The following is a 21,994-nucleotide window of genomic DNA, read 5'->3' as shown; positions in this document are numbered from 1 at the left end:
AACACGATCATGTAACACTTTCCTATCGAGTGCTGCACTGGTTGCCGATGGAGGCACGTGTGAAGTTTAACTTTGGTTGTTTTTGTTTTAAGGTTTTATTTGGTTTAGCTCCTAAATACATAACTGAGTTTTTCTCTTTTCCACCAACAGACATAAGAGAAGCTCACACCTGAATTTTGTTTTTCCGCTGATTAGAGGATGTAAACTTAAAAAACATCAATATCTTTTTTCATATCAGGCAGCATTATGGGGCAAAGATCTAGAACAATTGCTTCTGCTTACTGATACTTATGGGGAATTTAGGAGACATCTAAAAACATGGAACGCACTTCCAGAGGATGTGATAAGCCAGAGCACTATACAGGGGTTCAAGGAAGGTTTGGATAGGTTCCTGGAGGATAAGGGGATTGAGGGGTACAGATAGAACTAGAGGTAGGTTATAGAAGTGGTCAGAAACCACTTCACAGGTCACAGAAGGGCCGCCGCGGGAGCGGACCGCTGGGCAAGATGGACCTCTGGTCTGACCCAGTGGAGGCAACTTCTTATGTTCTTATATCTGTTTTTGAAGTACTTAGTTGCTGATTTGTAGAATTTTATCATTCAATAATCAGATCTTTTTAGGGTTTTTAGTTATTGTTTTTTTACCTTTTTAGTTTTATTCAATTTGTTGTGTTTTTAATTATTGTAAACCGCATAGAACTTTACGGCCTTGCGATATATAAACTGTTATTATTATTTGCTGTGGTTCCTTATTTCATATTTGTTTAGTGTCTGTGTTCTGCATATGTAGTTTTCTGCTAGCTAGAATTCAGTTTTTGTGTAGAGATTTGAAGGGTGGTATTCTAGGCATGGCATAATATTTAGAGTGCTGACTTTTTCACAAATAAAGCTGTTGCTCTTTAAATCTCGGGAATTAGTGCTGTTATTGCATAATAAGATTCTCAGTGCATTTTTTGCATGAGTTTGTGTTTGGTGTTTTGCAGTAGATAGACTGCATGTTGGTCTTACTGAGATGACTTCAAAACTTTAATTTAAATTTAGTTTGTTATAACATCAGACAGGGTTTGTGAAATAATCATAGAATGTAATTCTACTTGCAATCGTGGAAGTGGATCAATAAATATAAATAAATAGAAATGCTCCACCTACTAACTAGAAAGCACAAACACAACGGAAGAAAAAGGCCTCAGGTATTATTACGGCAGAGCCGAAGCTCAAACCACATCATTGGCCAAAAAAACTTCCGAAGTGAATGTGCTACTACCATTACACTAGCACCTATTGTGGTGGAGGCGCTCCTATTTTAAATAAGTTCAAAAAAAAGAAAGAACGAACTTTATAAGTTAAGTACAAGTTCATATTGAATATAGAAAAATTTAATAAATATTTTGCATAATATGATATATTTTGATCCCATGAGATCCCGTGAAGAGTGGGTTCAGTGTATTCATACACTTGAGCCAACGGGTACAATTTCCCTCTGAGGATTGAGTATCAAAATATTCTTTCATAACCATCCTGTTATTAATATGGGGATGTGATATATAGCCGGGGTTTATTATATTGAGTGGATGAAGTGTAGTGGTAGTAGCACATTCACTTCGGAAGTTTTTTTGGCCAATGATGTGGGTGGAGGTGGTTGAGCTTCGGCTCTGCCGTAATAATACCTGAGGCCTTTTTCTTCCGTTGTGTTGTGCTTTCTAGTTAGTAGGTGGAGCATTTCTATTTATTTATAATCATAGAATGTACATAAATGTGTCATTTTCTTTCTTCTGAGATGGCAACTCTGTTGTGGATAGTAGGCTGCAGATGGAAAGGATGAGAGAAGTGTGCAACAGTAGGTATGGCAAGGGACTTGGGGTAGGGTGGGACAGGAGAGGAAATGCATGATCAGGGCAGGCACCATGTTTTTTTCTATCAAAAAGTTGGCAACCTCAAATTCCTGGTGGGCAATAAATAACAGCAAAAGGAAAGCAGAGTGGCTGTGTGTCAGGCCACAGCTTCCTCTGCTTCCACTCATATAGCATGCAAAAACTGAACCAGGTGGAATAGATTTTGAATTTAGCACAGCTATTCTTGCCTTCTGCTTCTGATCCTTACTGGGCTAGAGAGGTGGGATTGAGGGAATGGAAGTTGTGTGCAGTGCTAAGGGTGTGTGAGCTGTGTGCCACAGGGCAGAGAAGAGGAAAGAGCTCTAGGTGTCTTGAGTGGAGGAAAGGGGCATAACAGCTGGGTGTGCTGCAGGAGATGGAGCAAGAATTGTCTATGCTGCTGTGGTGGTGGGAGGGGGTGAGTGAGAGATGTGCGGTGGAGAAGATAAAAAGCTAGAGCTGTATTAAGAATTCAGGGGGTTTTCTTGTGGGGGGGGGTGTCATATATGGGATTGAAGCCCTAGAGCAGGGGTGTCAAAGTCCCTCCTCGAGGGCCGCAATCCAGTCGAGTTTTCAGGATTTCACCAATGAATATGCATGAGATCTATTTGCATGCAATGCTTTCAATACGTATTCATTGGGGAAATCCTGAAAACCCGACTGGATTGCGGCCCTCGAGGAGGGACTTTGACACCTGTGCCCTAGAGACTCGATGGCACGTAACCACATATATGAGGTGGTGAGAGATAGAGAGGTATGTGGCACTGCAATGAGGTAAAGAGAGAAAAAGTTGGGGGTATCCATTCACATTAAAGCTACCATGATAAAGAAAATACTTGGAGCAATAGCAACCACAGAAGCAGCCCTTAAGGAACACTGTTTCTCTGGAGGCAACTCTCTATCAGTCCTTTTGGTAGGATAAATTACTGGAGTTTTTTTTTTGAGGGGATGGGAATTGAAAGAAGCTCTTGTCTGGGGTTTTTTTTTTGGGGGGGAGAGAGTAGAACAGAGATTCAGAAGTCAGTGCTGTGGATAGGGATTTAAGTCAAGTTTGCTGCTGGGGAGACTGGTTAGGTGATGAAGAGTGACTGTATTTGCTGAAAGTGGATGGGACTAATAGCAGGGAAGGGGTAAAACCCCTCACGGATCTTAACTGCACACCCTTTTAATCTCAGCATAGGCTATGGCTCCAACAGACCTCTATAACAATTTAGCTCTGACGGATCCTAATGCTTTTCCCTCCCTATGCTGAGACTAAAAGTGGCACGGACCTCAGATTTTTAAGGATGTGCAGTTAAGATCCATGAGGTCTGCGTTTTACCCCTTCCCGCATGGAAGGGTTAAAACTACAGCGGGGGCAGGTGGGCAATGGAGAGAGGATAAAGCTGCAGCTTTGGGTGGGGTAGGTGGGTGGACGCACTGACCCACCTACCCTTTTGGCTTCTCTCCCACTGTTCCACCAACCACAGCCTAAAGTCTCTCTCCATTGCCAGATGGTGAAACGGAGAGCAGTTGTCTCTTATCTGTTCTTTCCTGCTACCGTGTTAAATAATTTATGTGTATCATCTTGAGCACACTATGAATGTGCAATTTATGGAAGTGCACAAATGAATAAAAATTTCAGTGGTTACAAGTCTTAGGATCTAGGAAACTATCAAACTCTGATATAAAAGATTCTGTGTAAACATTTTAAAGTATTCTACTGCCTTCAAAGTTATTTCTAAAGAGGGTACCCAAATATACATTGCTGACTATAGTTCTCGATTACAAGCTAAACACAGGGCCATGCAGAATTATTTTGAAAGCAGATAGATTGTGACTCCATTGGGACAGACAGGGAAAAATGCTCAAGTACCTGAATCTAAACTAAACTTTAAGCTTATATACCGCATCTTCTCCACAAGAAGAGAGCTCAGCGCGGTTACAATAAATTCATGTAAACCATTCTGAGCTCCCTTGGGAGAATGGTATAATTGAATAAATAAATAAAATAAAGTACATTATACCCCAAAGGTTACATTTAAATCTGGAACCCAATTTCATAAAATATAAATGTTTTAATAACTCAAAACTAAATGTACCCAAGATGACTGTTTATGCAGTTCTCCCAAACACAAACTAGGGGAAGGGGTAAAACGCAGACCTGACGGACCTAGCGGATCTAAACCCGTACGGCCTTAAAAATCTGAGGTCCGTGTTGGTCTGTGTCCGTGGCGCTTGTAGTTTCTGTCGCTGACAGACCTTGATGAGATTTTAGCACTGACGGATCCATCTCAGCATAGGGAGGGAAAAGTATTAGGATCCGTCAGCGCTAAAATCTCATCGAGGTCTGTCAGAGCCAGAAACTATTCGAGGTCTGTCAGATTTTAGCGCTGACGGATCCTAACACTTTTCCCTCCCTATGCTGAGACGGATCCGTCAGTGCTAAAATCTCATCAAGGTCTGTCAGCGACAGAAACTACAAGCGCCATGGACATGGACCTCAGATTTTTAAGGCCGTACGGATTTAGATCCGCGAGGTCCGCGTTTTACCCCTTCCCACAAACTAGTGCTATCAGACAAGCACAAACACAAATCAACTATAGCTCTTTGGGAGCCTCAGTTCAAATCAGCAGGAGCATGTTATGAAGTGTGAGAGAGAGAAGCCTTCCAGATTAGGTTCCAAAACAGGCCCAACTCCCATTGGGCTTCCAAAGTTCACAGTGACAACTGCTGACTAAGCAGTACTTGTGTGTCTCAGTAGACTAAGCCACAATCTGATTTAGGGCAACGTAAAGAGGACGATCAAAAGAAACATTAGGAAAAAAGCGTTTTTTTATTTATTTTTTTTTACGTAGTGCAACTTACAAGTAGGACAAAACCATAATAATTTCCCTGTGAAAGCCAGGTGGAGTTGACAGAGAGGTCTTGCAATATTAACAGAAAAAAATCTCATGTGGTAGCACTTCCAATTAGATGTGATTAATTAGCAATTCCTCCTCATGTTGGGTCTCAGGTGTTAAAGAAACATGAGAACGTGCTGTGTCATCAGTAAACATACAGAACTTGAATCCAAGCTAACAAAGTAAATCCCCTTAGCAGCAAAAACAACAAACAAGAATCAAGAGTTGAGATACACAAAGTCTCTCTCAGATGTCGTTAAGGATACAAACATAAAGGCAGTAAAGCAAACAAATATAATATACTCATGAAGTGACTGATAAGGTCTAAAACAGAAAAAATAAAGGAGCACCTCAAAACCTATGACTAGTCAGTGTCTTGGCATGGAAGCTCCTGAGTCAAAGCTATGTATGTGAAGAAGTAATATTCTGAACCTCTGAACATGAAGCAACATGAGCCAATTATTCTACCCATCTTCTCTCTACACAAACAGGAGAAAGCTCTCAAGATGTTTGCCATTGTTTCAAGTCATAGACTTAAAAAACACACTCCTTCCCACCACTAATAGATAGAACCTAACCAGAATAATGCATTCATTCCAACATGGCGGCAAGTATAGTGTCATAAATGAGACAGACAGCTGAAATATACCAACATAGTAGCAAACAAGGCATGCTCAAAATACATCTTAGACCAGGGGTGTCCAACTTTTTGGCTTCCTTGGGACGCATTGGCCGAAAAAAATGTTTCTGGGCCCGCATAAACACGCAAACACTGCAGCAAGACAGAGGAGGGAGCCGGCAAGACGGTAAACACCCAGGGGCAGCACAAAATACTTCATGGGGGCCACTGGACACCCCTGTCTTAGACCGTGACATTTTAGACAATTGATTTACATTTACTGCTTTTAAAACAGATAAAATAGCTTTGGTTCACTTACAAACATCTCATCACATGTATTTTTCAATTACAACTTTATTTTTTCTTTAAAAAATCATGCTTATTCAGAAAGGACTTGTTTGAAAAGCAATAGGCACATATTATTTTGGTATAAAATGAACTACTTTGCTTTTCTGTATCATATATTAAAAAAATATATATATTTTTACTTAACTAGAATGAGGCACTCTCAAGAGATTTTTTAAAGAAATTGTGGTTTTAAATGCCATGTGGGAGGCTTAAAAAAAAAAATCTGACTTAGCTAGCGGCTGCGCTGCGCTAATAGCCCCGAAGCCCACAGAGATTTAAAGGACTTCGGGGCTTTTGCTGTGTGGCTTTGTAAAAGAGGCCGATAGTGGCACTTGCAAAACTTCATTACTACAGGAGAAGCGACTCTGCATCCCCTCAGGAAGATCTCTCAAACTAGAATCAGCAAGCAAATGCTCATATAGCCACTTTATCCCTTGCCTGTGGAACCAACTGCCTACTCAGATCAGGTCACTGGTCTTTCAGAGAGCAACAAAGACCTTCCTTTTTTGCCAAAGATAATGAGTGAAGTGACTCCTTGTAAACTGACCCCTTCGAAAGCTACATTCTTTAACCTCTCGTTCCTATATAGTTAGGAAACTGTCCCCTTGTATGCGTCTATCGGTATCCTCTCGTCCTTTCTTAGTTCTTTTGTCATCGATAGTCCCTGCCTTTAGCTTCTTGTCCTCTCCCTACGCTGTGAATGTCCTTTTGTAACCCGTTCTGAGCTGTTGGGAGGATGGGATAGAAATCTAAATAAATAAATACAAGATCCTTTATCCAAAATTTTTTTTAAAAATCCCCAAACTAAAAACCAAAAATCTTTTTGTAAGGTTGCATTACTAATTCATACAAAAAGCTTACTTTTAGTAACAAACCGAAACATGGTCCCAAAGTCACTTTAAAGACTTCACTCTACACCAGGGATGCCCAAATGGTTGATCGCGATCGACCAGTAGATCGCAAAAGCAACGCGAGTCGATCGCATTGCCTTTGCAATCTTTTTCTTCCTGCCTTAGGCCTGGTGCATACAAGCACCGGACCCACAAGACTTCACCTCCAACGTCAATTCTGCCATTGGAGAGGAAGTTCTGGGCCAGCTAATCGCTGCCTGGCTGGCCTGGAACTTCCTCTCTGACGTCTGAATTAACGTCAGAAGTGAAGGCTTGTGGACCCGGCACTTATATACGCCAGGCCTGGCTCAGGGAAGCAGGGAGAAATCGGTGTGGTGGCTGGGGGGGGGGGCGGCAGGAAGAGAGAAAGAATCGGGGAAGTGGAGAAATCGGCGCGATGGCTGGGGGGCAGGGGGAGAGAGAAAGAAAGACAGAAATAAAGAGGGGGTAGGGGGAGAGAGAAAGAAAGAGACAGAAAGAAAAGGGGAGGGGCAGAAATAAATAAATAATGGATTTACAGAAGAAGGAAGTGCAAATAGAGACTCATGAAATCACCAGACAAAGAGTAGGAAAAATGATTTTATTTTCAATTTAGTGATCAAAATGTGTCCGTTTTGAGAATTTATATCTGCTGTCTATATTTTGCACTATGGCCCCCTTTTACTAAACCGCGATAGTGGTTTATAGCGTCCGGTGCTGCAAGGGGTATTCAGCGCAACTCCCTGCGCTAAAAACCGCTATTACGGTTTAGTAAAAGGGGAGGGGGTATATATATTTGTATATTTTTGTATAGTTGTTACTGAGGTGACATTGCATATTTTAAAGTCATCTGCCTTGACCTTTGAAAAAAAAACCCAAATACAAATGATAATTAACATTTTTTCTGTGTACAGTGTGCTTTTTAAAATTTTATTGTTGGTAGATCATTTTGACTTGGTCATTTTAAAAGTAGCTCACAAGCCAAAAAAGTGTGGGCACCCCTGCTCTATACTGACAGTAGTTCAGTTTTTCATCTTACTTCAAACTGGTGTTCCTCTGATGTGTTGCTGGTGGCTGCAGTGATTCAGTGTGGCGCAATGGTTAAAGCTACAGTCTCAGTATCCCGAGGTTGTGGGTTCAAACCCATGGTGCTACAAGTAACCCTGCACAAGTCACTTAATGCCCCCATTGCCCCTGGTACATTAGATAGATTGTGAGCCCACTGGGCCAGACAGGGAATAATGCTTCAGTACCTGAATACATTCATGTAATCAATGAGAGAAAGATATAGAAAACTGAATAAATAAACAAGTACCTGCCACATCCCTGCATGCTCTGTCGCATCCAGCCAGGAAGGAAAGAGGAATTGATGTCAGCAAGGCAGGAGAGGGCAGAGAGAAGCTTGCAGGGCTGCAGCAGATGACAAATATGAATCGCTACAGCCACTGGTGACACATCATTCTAAACCCCCCAAAATTCTAAATTCTAAAATATCTCTGGTCATGAGAATTTCAGATAAAGGATTGTGAACTTATAATATAGGACAGCTAAGGGACAAATCATACAACTACCCATGACAATGACCTAAACTGCAAACATATTGGACAGAAATTAAAAAGATGGACCTGCATTGGTGCACCACATTTCAAACAGGAGGTCTCTCTCAAGAGAAGATTTACTTTTCCCATGAGAATTATTCCTGTTCATCAGTGTCTGCACCTAACTTAAGTCTATTCTATTTCCTGTTCTACATTTGGAGATAATAATGCCCTACATAAATACATGTTAGACGATAGGGCTAGCCCAATGACCTAGTCACCACTCTTGAGTTGCAAATGAAATGCAGATCGCTTTGTTGAAGCACCAACACCTGATCCTCAAGCTGTCTATAATATAGGCAATGCTGATGAAGTACAACTCCCATTCCCGAGGGAACTGGGAAGAGCAATTCCTCCTAACCAGCCACATAGCAGGATTGGAAGTAGCTTCCTCAGCTACTGTTGCATTTGTTGCAGAGAAGTAGCAAGAACTGATTTCTTTTTTGAGTCCCGAGATTAACTTGGATGGGCACATTGTCTTCAGTTTTCCTCTCATTGGCCTATGCTGCTGTCACTGACTAGGTGTGTCTAACTCTAAAGGACTGTTGATATTGACCCTTTTGGAAAAAGAAAGTGACTGTTGAATACTGATTTTTTAAAGAAATAGAGCACTTTAAATTTTTAGAGAACATAGGAAAAAGAAAAAATATTTTAAAATAATTTAAAAAGTTATGAGTGAGATTAAAGATAAAAATGGGTGGCAGGTGGTCGAAAGCCAATGATTAAAACTAAGAGCATTGAAAAAAGTGGAGATTAACACCCTTCGCTGGGCGTGAATGCTCCAAGTCTGAGGCCACTAGTCCACCTAAATTAGATATAAGAATAGGAGTTAAGTTAGAGAAATAAAAGGGTCTAAAGGGTGGGTTTCATAATACAGTGTTCCCTCGGTGGCTCGCAGTTGGCGGTTTGCGGTCCCGGTCATTCGCGGTATTTTCTGACCGTGAACCGCCGACAAGGAAAGGACAGCAGGAGAGAGCAGCCGGAGCACCGCGAGTGCAGGAAATCACTCACGGTACACTCCGACCGCCTCTTCCTATACTAAGTTGGGCCTTATCCAATCAGGAGCTGTGTGTCAAAGCAGCTCCTGATTGGATAAGGCCCGACTTAGAGCAGGAAGAGGCGGTCGGAGCGTACCACATGATTTCCTGCACTCGCAGGTTCCCCCATGAAAAACCATATTTGCGGTTTTTCGAGATTCCGTGGGTTCCTGGAACGGAACCCCTGCGAATCTCGGGGGAGTACTATATCTTGATTTCAATGGACTAGTTGTAATACTAAGTAGCTAATCCATTGTGAGTATAATAATGTAATGTTCTAAAGTCAAGGGGCCATGGCCCACCCAGGCCACCTGTAGCCATGCCCTTAAGAACTGAAAGCACATATGACAATTTCAAAACCTGATTTAATTGGGGAAAAGAGAGACATAATGCAGAACATATGAATATTTTCAATGAATTCCTATAGAATTAAAAGGTTTCCTACTTTTTCTAGAACTCCTTGGCAGTGAGAACATATAGTCTAGAGCAGGGGTGTCAAAGTCCCTCCTCGAGGGCCGGAATCCAGTCGGGTTTTCTGGATTTCCCCAATGAATATGCATTGAAAGCAGTGCATGCAAATAGATCTCATGCAGATTCATTGGGGAAATCCTGAAAACCCGACTGGATTCTGGCCCTCGAGGACCGACTTTGACACCTGTGGTCTAGAGGTTTGGAATGGCTTATAAAATGGTTCTGTAGGCATAATTATCCTATATGAAATAAGATGAGCAGTTATTAAAGTACATGGTATGATCAATTGCCAAGGTAATGAAAACGTTTGCTTTCCTCCTCCATCTCCAAGTCAAATAATAAAGCCTCTATTAAAGGAGAAAACAAAACAAACCTCAAATGAAAAAGCACCCTGAAGTTATTCTGCATAATAGCCATATTAGAAACCTACATAAAAACGGGGTCTGCAATCACAAACCCTCAGTTAAAGCAATGCATTGTTACAACACACAGTATATCTAAACAGATAGTATAGAGTTACAAAAACAAAAGCAGTGCAAAAACAGACACCTGTAACCCACAGCCTGCCAATATCCACAGGAAGAGTAGGAAAATGTCAGAACAATCTAAAAAAACTTCCCAATCCAGCATGAGGGCATACATTGCCTGTGCAAATAAAAGAGCAGCTGAAGGAGTTCCCTGAAATGATGTAGGAAGACTTCACATAAGGAGAACCACTTTCTAATGGTCTCTTATTTGGAAAGCTTCATATTCAAAATTCCTGCATGTATGAAAGCCCCAACAAATTATCTTTAGCACCAAACAATTTCCTTTAAAAACCACACATATACATTATAGTCATGAAAAATTCCAGATCAAGAAATACCCCAGAACTTACTATACTTCATACTTTTCTACAAAAACTCAAAATGTGTTACTGTAATTAAATAGTTCCAGTACTGTCAACATTAATATTTTTTTTAAACTAGATTCCCTTCCCTACATATGATCTTCTGGTGCTCTTAGTAATGACAAAAACTTCAAAGGCAGCAGTGGAGAGGTGTTTGAAATAAAGCCCAAGGACCTCCTCATAATTACCAGGGATTTTTTTTCTCCCTTGACTCTTCCATTTGACGTCTACCTTCTTCCTCCTACAACCCAGCCACTACAGAAGTCATCATCAGTGGAAAGCCACTTTTGCCAATATTCTTTCTACCTATCGCAGGTCATTGAAAGAATCATACCACAACAAACTCCGCTGGACATCACTGGCAATGCCTCTATCCTCAGAGTGAACTTCTTTTATCACTACCTTCTGTCGTTTCCCACTCTACCAGTTTCTAACCATATCACTCACTCTAGGGATCATACCAAGGGTATAGGTCTGATGCTCCACTAACTAAGATATCTATGCACTTTTGCAGTTACTCTCTGAACTGATTTGAGCATTATGGGAAGAAGGAGGCTGGTTGGTGAAAGGACTTTACCACCCAGTATCACCACATGGTAGATGTGAATTGCTTGTTTACTCTTTCCAAAAATACTAGGACTAGGGGGTTATGCGATGAAGCTACTAAGAAGCAGATTTAAAACAAATCAGAGCAAATATTTCTTTACACAATGTTTAATTAAACTCTGGATTCGTTGTCAGATAATGTGGTGAAATCAGTTAGCTTAGCAGGGTTTAAAAAGTTTGGATCGTTACCTAAAAGAGAAGTCCATAGGCCATTATTGAGATGGCTTGGGGAAATTTACTGCTTATTTCTAGGATAAGCAACATAAAATCTGTTTTATTACTTGGGATCTTGCTAGGTACTTGGGACCTGGGGTGGCTACTGTTGGAAACAGGATACTGGGCTTGATGGACCTTTGGTCTATCCCAGAATGGCAATTCTTATGTTATTATGAATTTATGAACAGACAAGATGTGTGGAATAGTCTCCTGGTACAGGTGGTGGAGATAAAGGCTGTGTCTGAATTCAAGAAAACGGGGGATAGGCACATGGGATCTCTTAGGGAGAGGAGGAGATAATGTATGGGCAGAATGTATGGGCCATTTGGCCTTTACAAACCACATCACCGAGGCATACCTCCATTCACACTGGCTACCAATACAAGTAAGAATACAATTCAAGTTCTACTGTCTACTGTTTAAAACCATAAATGGCGATAGCCCAACATACCTGAACAACCGCCTAATCCAAACCACCTCAACCAGACAAAGGAGAACCCACTCTCCAGTCACATACCCCCCAATCAGAGAAGTCAAATGGAAAAAAAACTATACAATGGCCTCCTGGCCACACAAAGCAGTGAGATTGGACCACCAATTCTCCACTTTGCTGATAATGACCCCAGACTACAGAATATTCAGAAAAGAAATAAAAAAACATACTATTAAAAAAAACCCTACTACTCAACAATTCCTTGAAATCAACCTAACACCATCAATATTCTCAAACAACATCCAACGCCATAAGAACTTTTTTGAACAACCTCGCTACTCTCAAATTCCTCTGGAAATGGCCAGATATATTCCTATGTAATCCGCCTTGAACCGCAAGGTAACGGCGGAATAGAAATTACTAATGTAATGTAATGTAATCATGTTTCAATGTTTCTAACTATTCTCAGAATATTCCTTTTCTGCTTAGAAAAAAAAAATCTGCATGGACAGAAGTCTGATTTAGTAGCATGCTACACCTCTTGAAGACCAACATAACAAGTGCAATAACCTATATGTGCATTAACTAGCTCTTAGTAATGGCCCATGTTAATAAAATGCAAATAATTTAAAACATAAGAAAACTGCCGTTGGCATGAACACATTACTGCTGGTGTTGATGTAAGTTTTGTGCGTTAATGGGTCTGCATTAGTGTATGCACATTTAAAATACACACTATTTAGCTATAGGTAATGAGCAGGTTTTGCAGTTCATTACCTATTTTACATTCATGTAGGTGTAAGCTCAATTAGCATATTTTAAAGGTACAATTAAAGAAAGCTACATCAGCAAAAAAATTAGAAATCGCTTATGTGTATGAACATGTCTATAAACTGGTCCTTCTGTTTGACTCAAGATCATATGAAAAACAGACGAGGCAGTGTGCCTTGAGCACACAGTACATCTCCCATATACCTCTTTTACAAAGGTGAAAGAAATACATTTTGAGAAATTTTATAAAGATGGAGCACTCAGGCTAAATGGTCTCATATCAGCAATAGGTTATGTGCTGCAATCTTTAGCAAACTCAATTTCAGGGTATAGAGATACATTCTTCCTAATTTTCCAAAATCTGTTTAGATCTTGTGTTGGTTTCAATGAACATTTTAACATACAGGGTAGATGATGTGATGAATTTGCTTATGTCGAAAAACATGAATTTTGTAATGTGTGTATTCCAATCTCTCTTCATGGTAGAATACAAATCAGCCAAATGAATATAACAAATTTAATCTTGTTTTTGCAAATTGATATGAATTAAAATTCTAAAAGCTAGATGGCTATAAATTGCTTTTATAAATACTTTATAAAATGAAATACCATATTTTTCGGTCTATAAGACGTACCTACGTGTAGAGAAGGAAAAACCAAGATAAAAAAATTTGGTTCAGAATTTTTTCTTCTTGGTTTTTCCTCCTCTACACGTAGGTGCGTATGGTGGTCTGGTGCTGGGAAGCCTGAAGCCCCCTCGGTACCTTTTTTTAACTGGCAGTGGTCCAGCACGGTCTCCTGCTGGATGGCTGCCTTTTTCATTGCAGAGTGGCGCATAACGTAGGAGCGTGACCTTTGTGCTTCCTGCCTGATCCCGCGCCGTGTCAGTTTTGAGAATTTATATCTGCTGTCTATATTTTGCACTATATTTGTCTATTTTTCTATAGTTGTTACTGAGCTGATGTTGCATATTTTAAAGTCATCTGCTTTGACCTCTTTGAAAAAAAAAACGCATATAAATGATAATTAACATTTTCTCTGCGTACAATGTGCTTTGGTTTTTTTTTTTATTTTGTGGTTACCATAATGTATTAATAAGATTATATTGTGTGCATATGAAAAGTGCATTATATTGTGTGTACATGAAAAATGAATTACAAATAGAACTATTATTAAGGGGGTGGAGTCAGGGGTGGAGCTTGGGAGGGGGTACTTGGTTGGTATTTGTTAGGCTTAGGGGGTACTTGGTTTGAAAAGGTTGAGAAACACTGGTGTAGAGGCAACTTTTCTACTGGGGAGGAAGGTATGTCAGTCACCATTCAAGGATAGCAGTTAAGTGATCAGACTAAGGGTCCACTAAGGGGTTCTTTTACTAAGATGCGCTAGACGATTTAGTGCGCGCTAAATGCTAACTTGTCCATAGAATATAATGGTGGGTTAGCATTTAGCGCGCGCTAAATCAGCTAGCGAACCTTAGTAAAAGACTCCAAGTTTGTAGCCTCTGGTTGACAATTATTGCTGTGATAGCTGGGCTTAGTATGGAGACAGGAAGATAAATGTAGGGGAAGTCCCCATCTCTCAGATGGCCTTAAATAAAGGCTAAAAGTGCCATAGCCCAATATAGCACAATTACTTACCGTAACAGATGTTATCCAGCGACAGCAGACAGATATTCTCTACATGTGGGTGACGTCACTGATGGAGCCCCCTAGCGGACATTTTCGCAAGCAGACTTGCTTGAAGACCATCAAGCTTGCGATTGGCCCGCGCATGCGCACGTGTCCTTCCCGCCCGACCTACGGCATGCGTCTCCTCAGCGTGTCCTCAGTTCAGATAGCTAGCAAAGAAGCCAACCACGGGGAGGTGGGTGGCTTGCGAGAATATCTGCCTGCTGTCCCTGGATAACACCTGTTACAGTAAGTAACTGTGTTTTATCCCAGGACAAGCAGGCAGCATATTCTCTACATGTGGGAGACCTCCAAGCTAACCAGAATGGGATGGAGGGACTGTTGGCAGTTTAGGAGAATAGGTTTTGTAAAACGGACTGGCCAAAATGGCCATCACGCCTGGAGAAACATCCAGACAGTAGTGTGAGGTAAACGTATGACCCAAGGACCAAGTGGCAGTCTTACAGATTTCCTCAAGTGGAGTTGAGCGGAGGAAAGCAACAGATGCCGCCATCGCTCTGACCTTGTGGCCAGTGACTCGACCCGGGAGGGAGAGACCAGCCTGAGCGTAACAAAGAGATACAAGCGGCCAACCAGTTAGAAATGGTCCGCTTAGAAACAGAATGACCCAAGCGATTAGGATTGAAGGAGATGAAAAACTGGGGAGCAGTACAATGAGGAGCAGTGCGCTTCAAGTAGAAGGCCAGCGCACGCTTACAATCAAGAGAATGCAGAGCCACTTCTCCAGGGTGAGAATGGGGCTTCGGAAAAAACACAGGGAAAACAATGGATTGGTTGATGTGAAACTCAGAAACAACCTTAGGCAAGAACTTAGGATGGGTACGGAGAACCACCTTATCATAATGGAAGACAGTGAAAGGAGGGTCCGCTATCAAAGCTTGAAGCTCACTGACTCGACGGGCAGAAGTGAGAGCAATAAGAAACACAACCTTCCAAGTAAGAAACTTCAAGTGAGCCCGCACCAGCGGCTCGAACGGGGGTTTCATTAAGCGAGCAAGGACCACGTTAAGATCCCAAACCACAGGAGGAGGCTTAAGGGGCGGATGAACATGGAGAAGGCCTTTCATGAAGCGGGAAACCACAGGATGAACAGAGATAGACTTCCTGTCAATTGGCTGATGAAAAGCAGCAATGGCACTAAGGTGGACTTGAACCGAGGAGGACTTGAGACCAGCGCCAGATAAGTGTAACAGATAGTCCAGGACAGCAGATAAGGAGGCAGACAGCGGCGCCTACTGTCAAGTAGCATACCAGGAAGAAAAACAGGTCCACTTCTGATGGTAACATTGGCGAGTGGACTCCTTCCGAGATGCCTCCAGGACATCCAGCACAAGCTGAGAGAACTGGAATGAGGGCATCAAGTCTTGAGGAACCAAGCCGTTAAGTGTAGAGACTGTAGATTGGGATGAAGTAGAGAACCCCGACTCTGCGTAAGCAGTGAAGGAAAAACAGGCAAAAGAAGAGGCTCCCTGGAACTGAGCTGTAACAGGAGGGAGAACCATGGATGTCGGGGCCACCGAGGAGCTATCAGAATCATGGTGGCACTCGTGGACTTGAGCCGGACGAGAGCCTTCAGAATCAGAGGGAATGGAGGGAACGCATACAGAAACAGGTTCGTCCAATCCAGCAGGAGAGCATCTGCCTCGAGTCTGAGTAGGGTATAGACCCTGGAGCAGAAGCGGGGTAACTTGTGATTGTGGGGAGACGCGAACAGATCGATGTCCGGAGTCCCCCAACGAGCAAATACCTGATGCAGGGTCAAGGAATGGATGGACCATTCGTGAGGCTGCAGAAGACGACTTAACTTGTCCGCTAGACAACTGTGCTGGCCCTGAATGTAGACCACTCGAAGGAATATGTTGTGGTGGATGGCCCAGTCCCAGAGCTGCATCGCCTCCTGGCACAGGGACAGGGATCCCGTTCCCCCCCCCCCCCCATTTGTTGATATAATACATGGCGACCTGGTTGTCTGTGCGGACCAGCGCCACTCGGTCGCGAAGCAGGTGACAAAAAGCCTTCAGGGCGAGGAAGATCGCTCACAGCTCCAGCAGATTGATGTGACAAAGTCGGTCGGCACTGGACCAAAGACCCTGAAGACCATCCAGATGAGCACCCCAGGCGTAGGCCGATGATTCCATAGTCAGGACCTTCTGCGGAGGAGGGGTATGAAACAGAAAACCTCTGGAAAGATTGGAAGAGAGCATCCACCAACGGAGAGACTGCCTCAACAATGAGTCCAGAGACAGGGTCCCGATCCTGGTTCCACTGGGACGCTAGAGTCCATTGAGGAATACGGAGGTGAAGTCTGGCAAAAGGAGTCACGTGAACCGTGCAGGCCATGTGACCTAGGAGGACCATCATGAGCCGAGCCGGGACCGGAAGGGCTACCCTCCGGCATAAGCGAACGAGGGTCTCCTGTTGAGGCTGAGGCAAGAAGAAGCGGAGACGAGCCGTGTCCAGGACCGCTCCGATAAATTCCAGAGACTGGGAAGGGCAGAGCTGAGACTTGGGGAAGTTCACCTCGAAGCCGAGGTTCTGAAGGAGCAAGATGCTTTAATTCGTCGCTCGCAGAACTTCATGGCGAGAGGACGCTTTGATCAACCAGTCGTCGAGGTAGGGAAACACCTGCAGGCCGCGGAGACGCAGGGCCGCAGCAACCACCACTAGACATTTCATGAAGATCCTCGGAGAGGCCGCCAGGCCAAAGGGAAGAACACGATACTGGAGATGGAAATCCCCCACCCGGAATCTCAGATACTGGCGAGAGGCCGGGTGTATCGGAATGTGCGTGTATACCTCCTTGAGGTCCAGTGAGCACAGCCAGTACCCCTCGTCCAAGAGGGGGTACAAAGTAGGAAGGGTGAGCATCCTGAACCGTTCCCCGACCAGAAATTTGTTCAGAGCACAGAGGTCCAGGATTGGACGCAGATCCCCCGTCTTCTTGGGTAATAGAAAGTACCGGGAATAAAATCCGGTGTTCCACTGGTCCGGGGAACCTCCTTGACCGCCCGAAGGCTAAGAAGGGCCTGAACTTCCTGCAGAAGGAGAGGCAGCTGAGACCGAGCAGAAGGAAACTTTCTTGGAGGCAGGTTCGGGGGTACTTCGGGACAGTAAGGGAATTTCAAAGTACCTATTCTTTATTTATTTATCTTATTTTATTGTATCCTTTAATGTATATTTCTCTGTAACCTATATTACTTATAATTTTAATGCACCCTATTGTCTATTTCTAAGCGGTTTCTGTAAACCGCTTAGAATCCTAACGGAGTTTAGCGGTATATAAGAAATAAATTACATTACATTACGTGCCTAAAGTGAAGGGAGTACCCTTCCCGGATGATAGAAAGCACCCAACTGTCGGTGGTAAGACTTTCCCACTGGGCATAGAAATGATGTAGATGAACCCTGATGGGGAGGGGGGAAGGCTCCAGGAGGAAGGGAGCCCGAAGGCTCGGACTGGAATTGTCAAAAGGATGGCCCAGTCTTCGCCGGAGCCTGGGTCTTAGTTTGACGTTGCTGCTGCGGCCGCTTTGAAGGAGGCCGAGAGAAGGCAGGTGTAGATTTCTGTGGGTACCTCTGGAGAGGAATTTTGTATTGCTGAGCCGGAGGGGCCTTCGGTTTAAGTTTCACCAGAGAGGCGAAAGACCGTTCATGGTCCAATAGGCGCTTGGTGGCCGCCTCGATCGAATCATCGAAGAGCTCACGACCCACACACGGGAGATTGGCAAGATGAACCTGTAGATTCGGATCCATATCCACAATGCGGAGACAAACGAGCCGATGCATGGCGACCACAAAGGCTGTGACCCTCGAGGACAACTCGAAGGCGTCGTATGCCGCCTGAAACATATAGAGGCGGAGCTGGGAGAGGGTCTCCTCAAGGAGACGAAACTCCTGATGCTGAGAATCTGGTATGTCCTCCTGGAACGAGCGGAGGGTGTCCACACAAAACCGGAGGTAGGACGTGAAGATAAAGTTATAGTTAAGGACACGATTCGCCATCATTAAGTTTTGGTATAGATGGCGGCCAAATTTGTCCATCGTATGGCCCTCCCTACCCGGAGGGACGGCAGCGTAAACCTTCGAGGGGTTGGACTTCAAGGAAGACTCAACCACCAAGGACTGATGAGAAAGCTGAGAACTTTCAAACCCCTTAACCGGAATCGTCCGGTAACGGGACTCCAACTTGGAAGGAATGGCCGTGACCGCATAGGGGGGTCTCCAGGTTCCAGAGAAATGTTTGCCGGAGAACCTGGTGCAATGGCAAGCACAACGCCTCGTGGGGCAGATGATCAACACCCATTTCCTCCAGAAATTCCTGGGTATAACGGGACTCAGACTGGAGGTCCAGTTTCAAGGCCCTACCCATGTCCGAGATGAAATGAGTAAAGGAGGAGTTTCGAGAAGAAGACATCCTCCTGAGGAGACCTGGAGCGAGATCTGGGGACAGCTGAGAAAGAGGGAGAAATTTCCCTCGAATAGTAAGCCGGGGCCACGGAGTCCTGCAAATGGGAGACTAAAGAGGCTCTACTAAAGAGTCTGGGGGCGTCGAGGAACGACCCTGTGCTAGGTGGGCCGGGGAAGACCCTGGAGTCCGAGGAATTAGCTGGTGACACCACAGGGAAGACTGGGTAACGGAAAATTCTTCCACCGGTTTCGAAGAGGACCCCTTAGAGGCTGGTAGCTGCCTCGATGGGGAGCACAACCCAGAGTCCAACTCAAGGACAAGCGTGTGTCTAGAAGGTTTCGCGGTCGGAGACCTGCCCCGAAGGGGCAGAGAAGACCGGGGCTTTTTAGGAGGGGCAAACCTCGACAAAGTAGCGGAGCAAAAACGACCCCCTGGCCTGGATCCCCGAAAAGTCACAGGCGACTCGGGGGAAGAATCATTCGAGGGAACCCGGCGAGTCTTGCGGGCAGGGCCTTGAGAAACGAGGGGATGCTCAGGCTGGTCAGACCGAGACTGGGTTGAGACAGAGGTCAGAGGCGTCAAAATCGGGACCTGTTGGCTCACACCGAGGAAAGCTGCGTGGTAAGAATAGCCTTAAGCATGTCCTCGAACATAGGCACCGAACCTAAGGATGGTTGGGTCCTAGGTGCAGCAGTGCGCTCCTTTGGGGGCGACCTCGAAGAAGAGTATTCCTTACGTGAGGAGGCATGCTTAGAGTGATGTCTCGAAAATGCCGACGAGACAGCACTGACATGAGACTCAGAGGTAGGCTTCTTTGCCGGCACACCTGAGGAGGAAAGAGGAGACTTACCCGAGGCCGGAGTAACAGGAGGGGCCGAGGCCAGAGCCTTCGAGGCCGACGGGGACTTCGAGGCCGAAGTGCCCAACGAGGGCGCCGAGGCCGAGCTCGAGGCCTAACCCGCAGAATCCATGGGGCGAAAGAGTTGGAGAATCTTGGCCACCCTCCTACGAAGAGCCCGTGGTTGCAAAGTCCCACAACGAGGGCACGACTCAGCGCGGTGCTCTGCACCCAGGCACTTCACACACCAACGATGAGGGCACAACTCAGCACGGTGCTCTGCACCTAAGCACTCCACACACCAACGATGAGGATCGGTGATGGAGATAACCCGGTTGCACTTAGTACAGTTTTTAAATCCGGAACGAGGCCGGGACATAAGAAAAAAGATGGCTGTGGCCCCGAAACCAGGCGGCCAGAGCAAGACCGGGAACCCGGTCAAAAAGATACGAACTGAAAAACAAACAAAAGAAAGAAAACACAGACGCGAGCACAGCGACTCAAAATAAACTAACCAAACAAGCCGCGGTGCAAGAGGGACCAGATCGCGTGAAGCAAGGGAGCAGTGCTTCTGGCTCCGCGGAAAACTGAGGACACACTGAGGAGACGTATGCACGGGCCAATCACAAGCTTGAAGGTCTGCTAGGGGGCTCCGTCGGTGACGTCACCCACATGTGGAGAATTTGCTGCCTGCTTGTCCTGCGATAAAAGGTGGCTCCAATTCAACTAGAAACCCCATAAAAAAGGTGGAAAAAAACTGTTAGTCAAGAAACATAAAAGGAAATGTAATAACTGCACACTTCAAAAACGCACCATAGCCCATGTACAATTTTTGTGTATGTTTGCTATAGGTTATCAGTTCCAAATTCCTGTTGCTATTGATACCTTCTCTTTCAGAAAATCAATTTTTAAAATGCATTTTATTAAGTCTTACATGAAGTTCCAAGGATTTCAAGCTCAAGTCTGCAAAAGCATCACCAAGCAGCTTCTGAGTCTGCACCATCTGATAAAGCTGGGAGGAGAGAGTCTGTGCCAGTTTTAGGATATTTTCATATTTCTTCTTGTTATCCCTCAGGATCTCTATTTGAGATTCCAGCTCCAAGTCCACAGTTCTTGAACCACGCCCTAGTTTCTCAGAGATAAGCTGGCGAGTACACTGCAGGGTAGAAAAGAAAAGATAGTTTTGATATCAAAACGTTGCATTACTGTGGAGTACGGGATACAGCCACTATATTCTTCAAGCATCACTGTTTGAGAAAATTATTTGGCTACAAAAAGTAGGTACATGTTTACAGATGCTTGATTATTTGAAAGGTATTAATGCACAAAATAAAATCTTTCCCAAAGGAAAGGAAGGTATAGAAATAGGGGCACAAAATGAAGTTAAAGCAGCTAGACATACTAAAGACAAATGATAGGCAATATTTTTTCATATAAGGGGTGATAGATGCCTGAAGTACCCTTCAAGAGAAGGTGGTGGAGAAAAAATGTATTTGGGATTAACAAAGATCTCTAAATGACAAGAAGATGAAACCAAGATTTATGTGATTCAGTTTAAGAGCAGCCAAATGATCTCTCAGTTATTCTAAGTTGATTGGGGGGGGGGGGGGCATACAATACACAAAGTGAAACCTACAATGCTAATCATCTTATTGGGAACATTAGATTGGATCATTATGTTTGTACTACCAGTAGTAGAAGTCACATTTGTGGATGCATGATTTTTCCATTTGACAAAATGGAATGAAATCAGCATTTTGTTTAAAGCTATCAAAACTGAGAGAGATACCAATCCAAAATAAATTATTCATCACTAATTTTTGTTTTAACAAAGAACAAAATACTAATAGAAATTCCAAAGTTAGAAAATTAGGTATGTGTTTTTAACTAAAACTAAGCAAAACCTTCGTCACGTCTACATTTTCCTGTTTTCATGCAGTTCGTCTCTTTAGATTCTCTGCTCCCCCAATGACAGGAAAAGCTCAGATTGCTTTGTTATTATTCCTGTGATGTTAAAGAAACGTACTGGAGTTGGAAAAAATGTGTCACCAGCACGCTAATCCATAAGAAACACCTATTTATATATAATGATGATATAGGTCACAAATGTTTGTTATTAGTAGGGGAGCTAGTGGTAGACAGTGCAAGAACAAAGCATTATGGAACAAGGTAACTAACTGCCTGGCTCACTTAATCAAGCAGTCAAAGTTTTTACAGAAACAAAGTAAGGGAGATAAAGAAGGGGATGGAATGATGAGAACTTTGTAGTTTAGAATAAAGATAGCAGAGGAATAATGTTATGAAGAGGATAATTCTATAACAGGGTACCTAGGATAAGTGTGTGGTGCAGTGGTTAGAGCTACAGCCTCAGTACTCTGATGGGGAAGGGGTAAAACGCGGACCTCGCGGATCTAAACCCGCACGTCCTTAAAAATCTGAGGTCCATGCCG

At 43.7% G+C, this 21,994-nt stretch overlaps 1 protein-coding gene across 4 annotated transcripts in view; it reads right to left on the bottom strand.

The window, feature by feature from the left end:
* ARFIP1 (ADP ribosylation factor interacting protein 1) overlaps positions 1-21,994 on the bottom strand; it is a 188,995-nt gene that overhangs the window by 60,621 nt on the left and 106,380 nt on the right. For all 4 annotated transcript variants that reach the window (XM_033940751.1, XM_033940741.1, XM_033940761.1 and 1 more), the window contains one exon: positions 20,479-20,700. In XM_033940751.1, the coding sequence (XP_033796642.1) occupies positions 20,479-20,700 (222 nt within the window). The remainder of the gene's footprint in view (positions 1-20,478; positions 20,701-21,994) is intronic.

Source organism: Geotrypetes seraphini, chromosome 1, assembly GCF_902459505.1.
Source record: "Geotrypetes seraphini chromosome 1, aGeoSer1.1, whole genome shotgun sequence".
NCBI classification, from domain to species: Eukaryota; Metazoa; Chordata; class Amphibia; order Gymnophiona; family Dermophiidae; genus Geotrypetes; species Geotrypetes seraphini.
The sequence above is the reverse complement of the archived record's forward strand: the minus strand, read 5'-3'. Positions and strand labels throughout refer to the sequence as shown.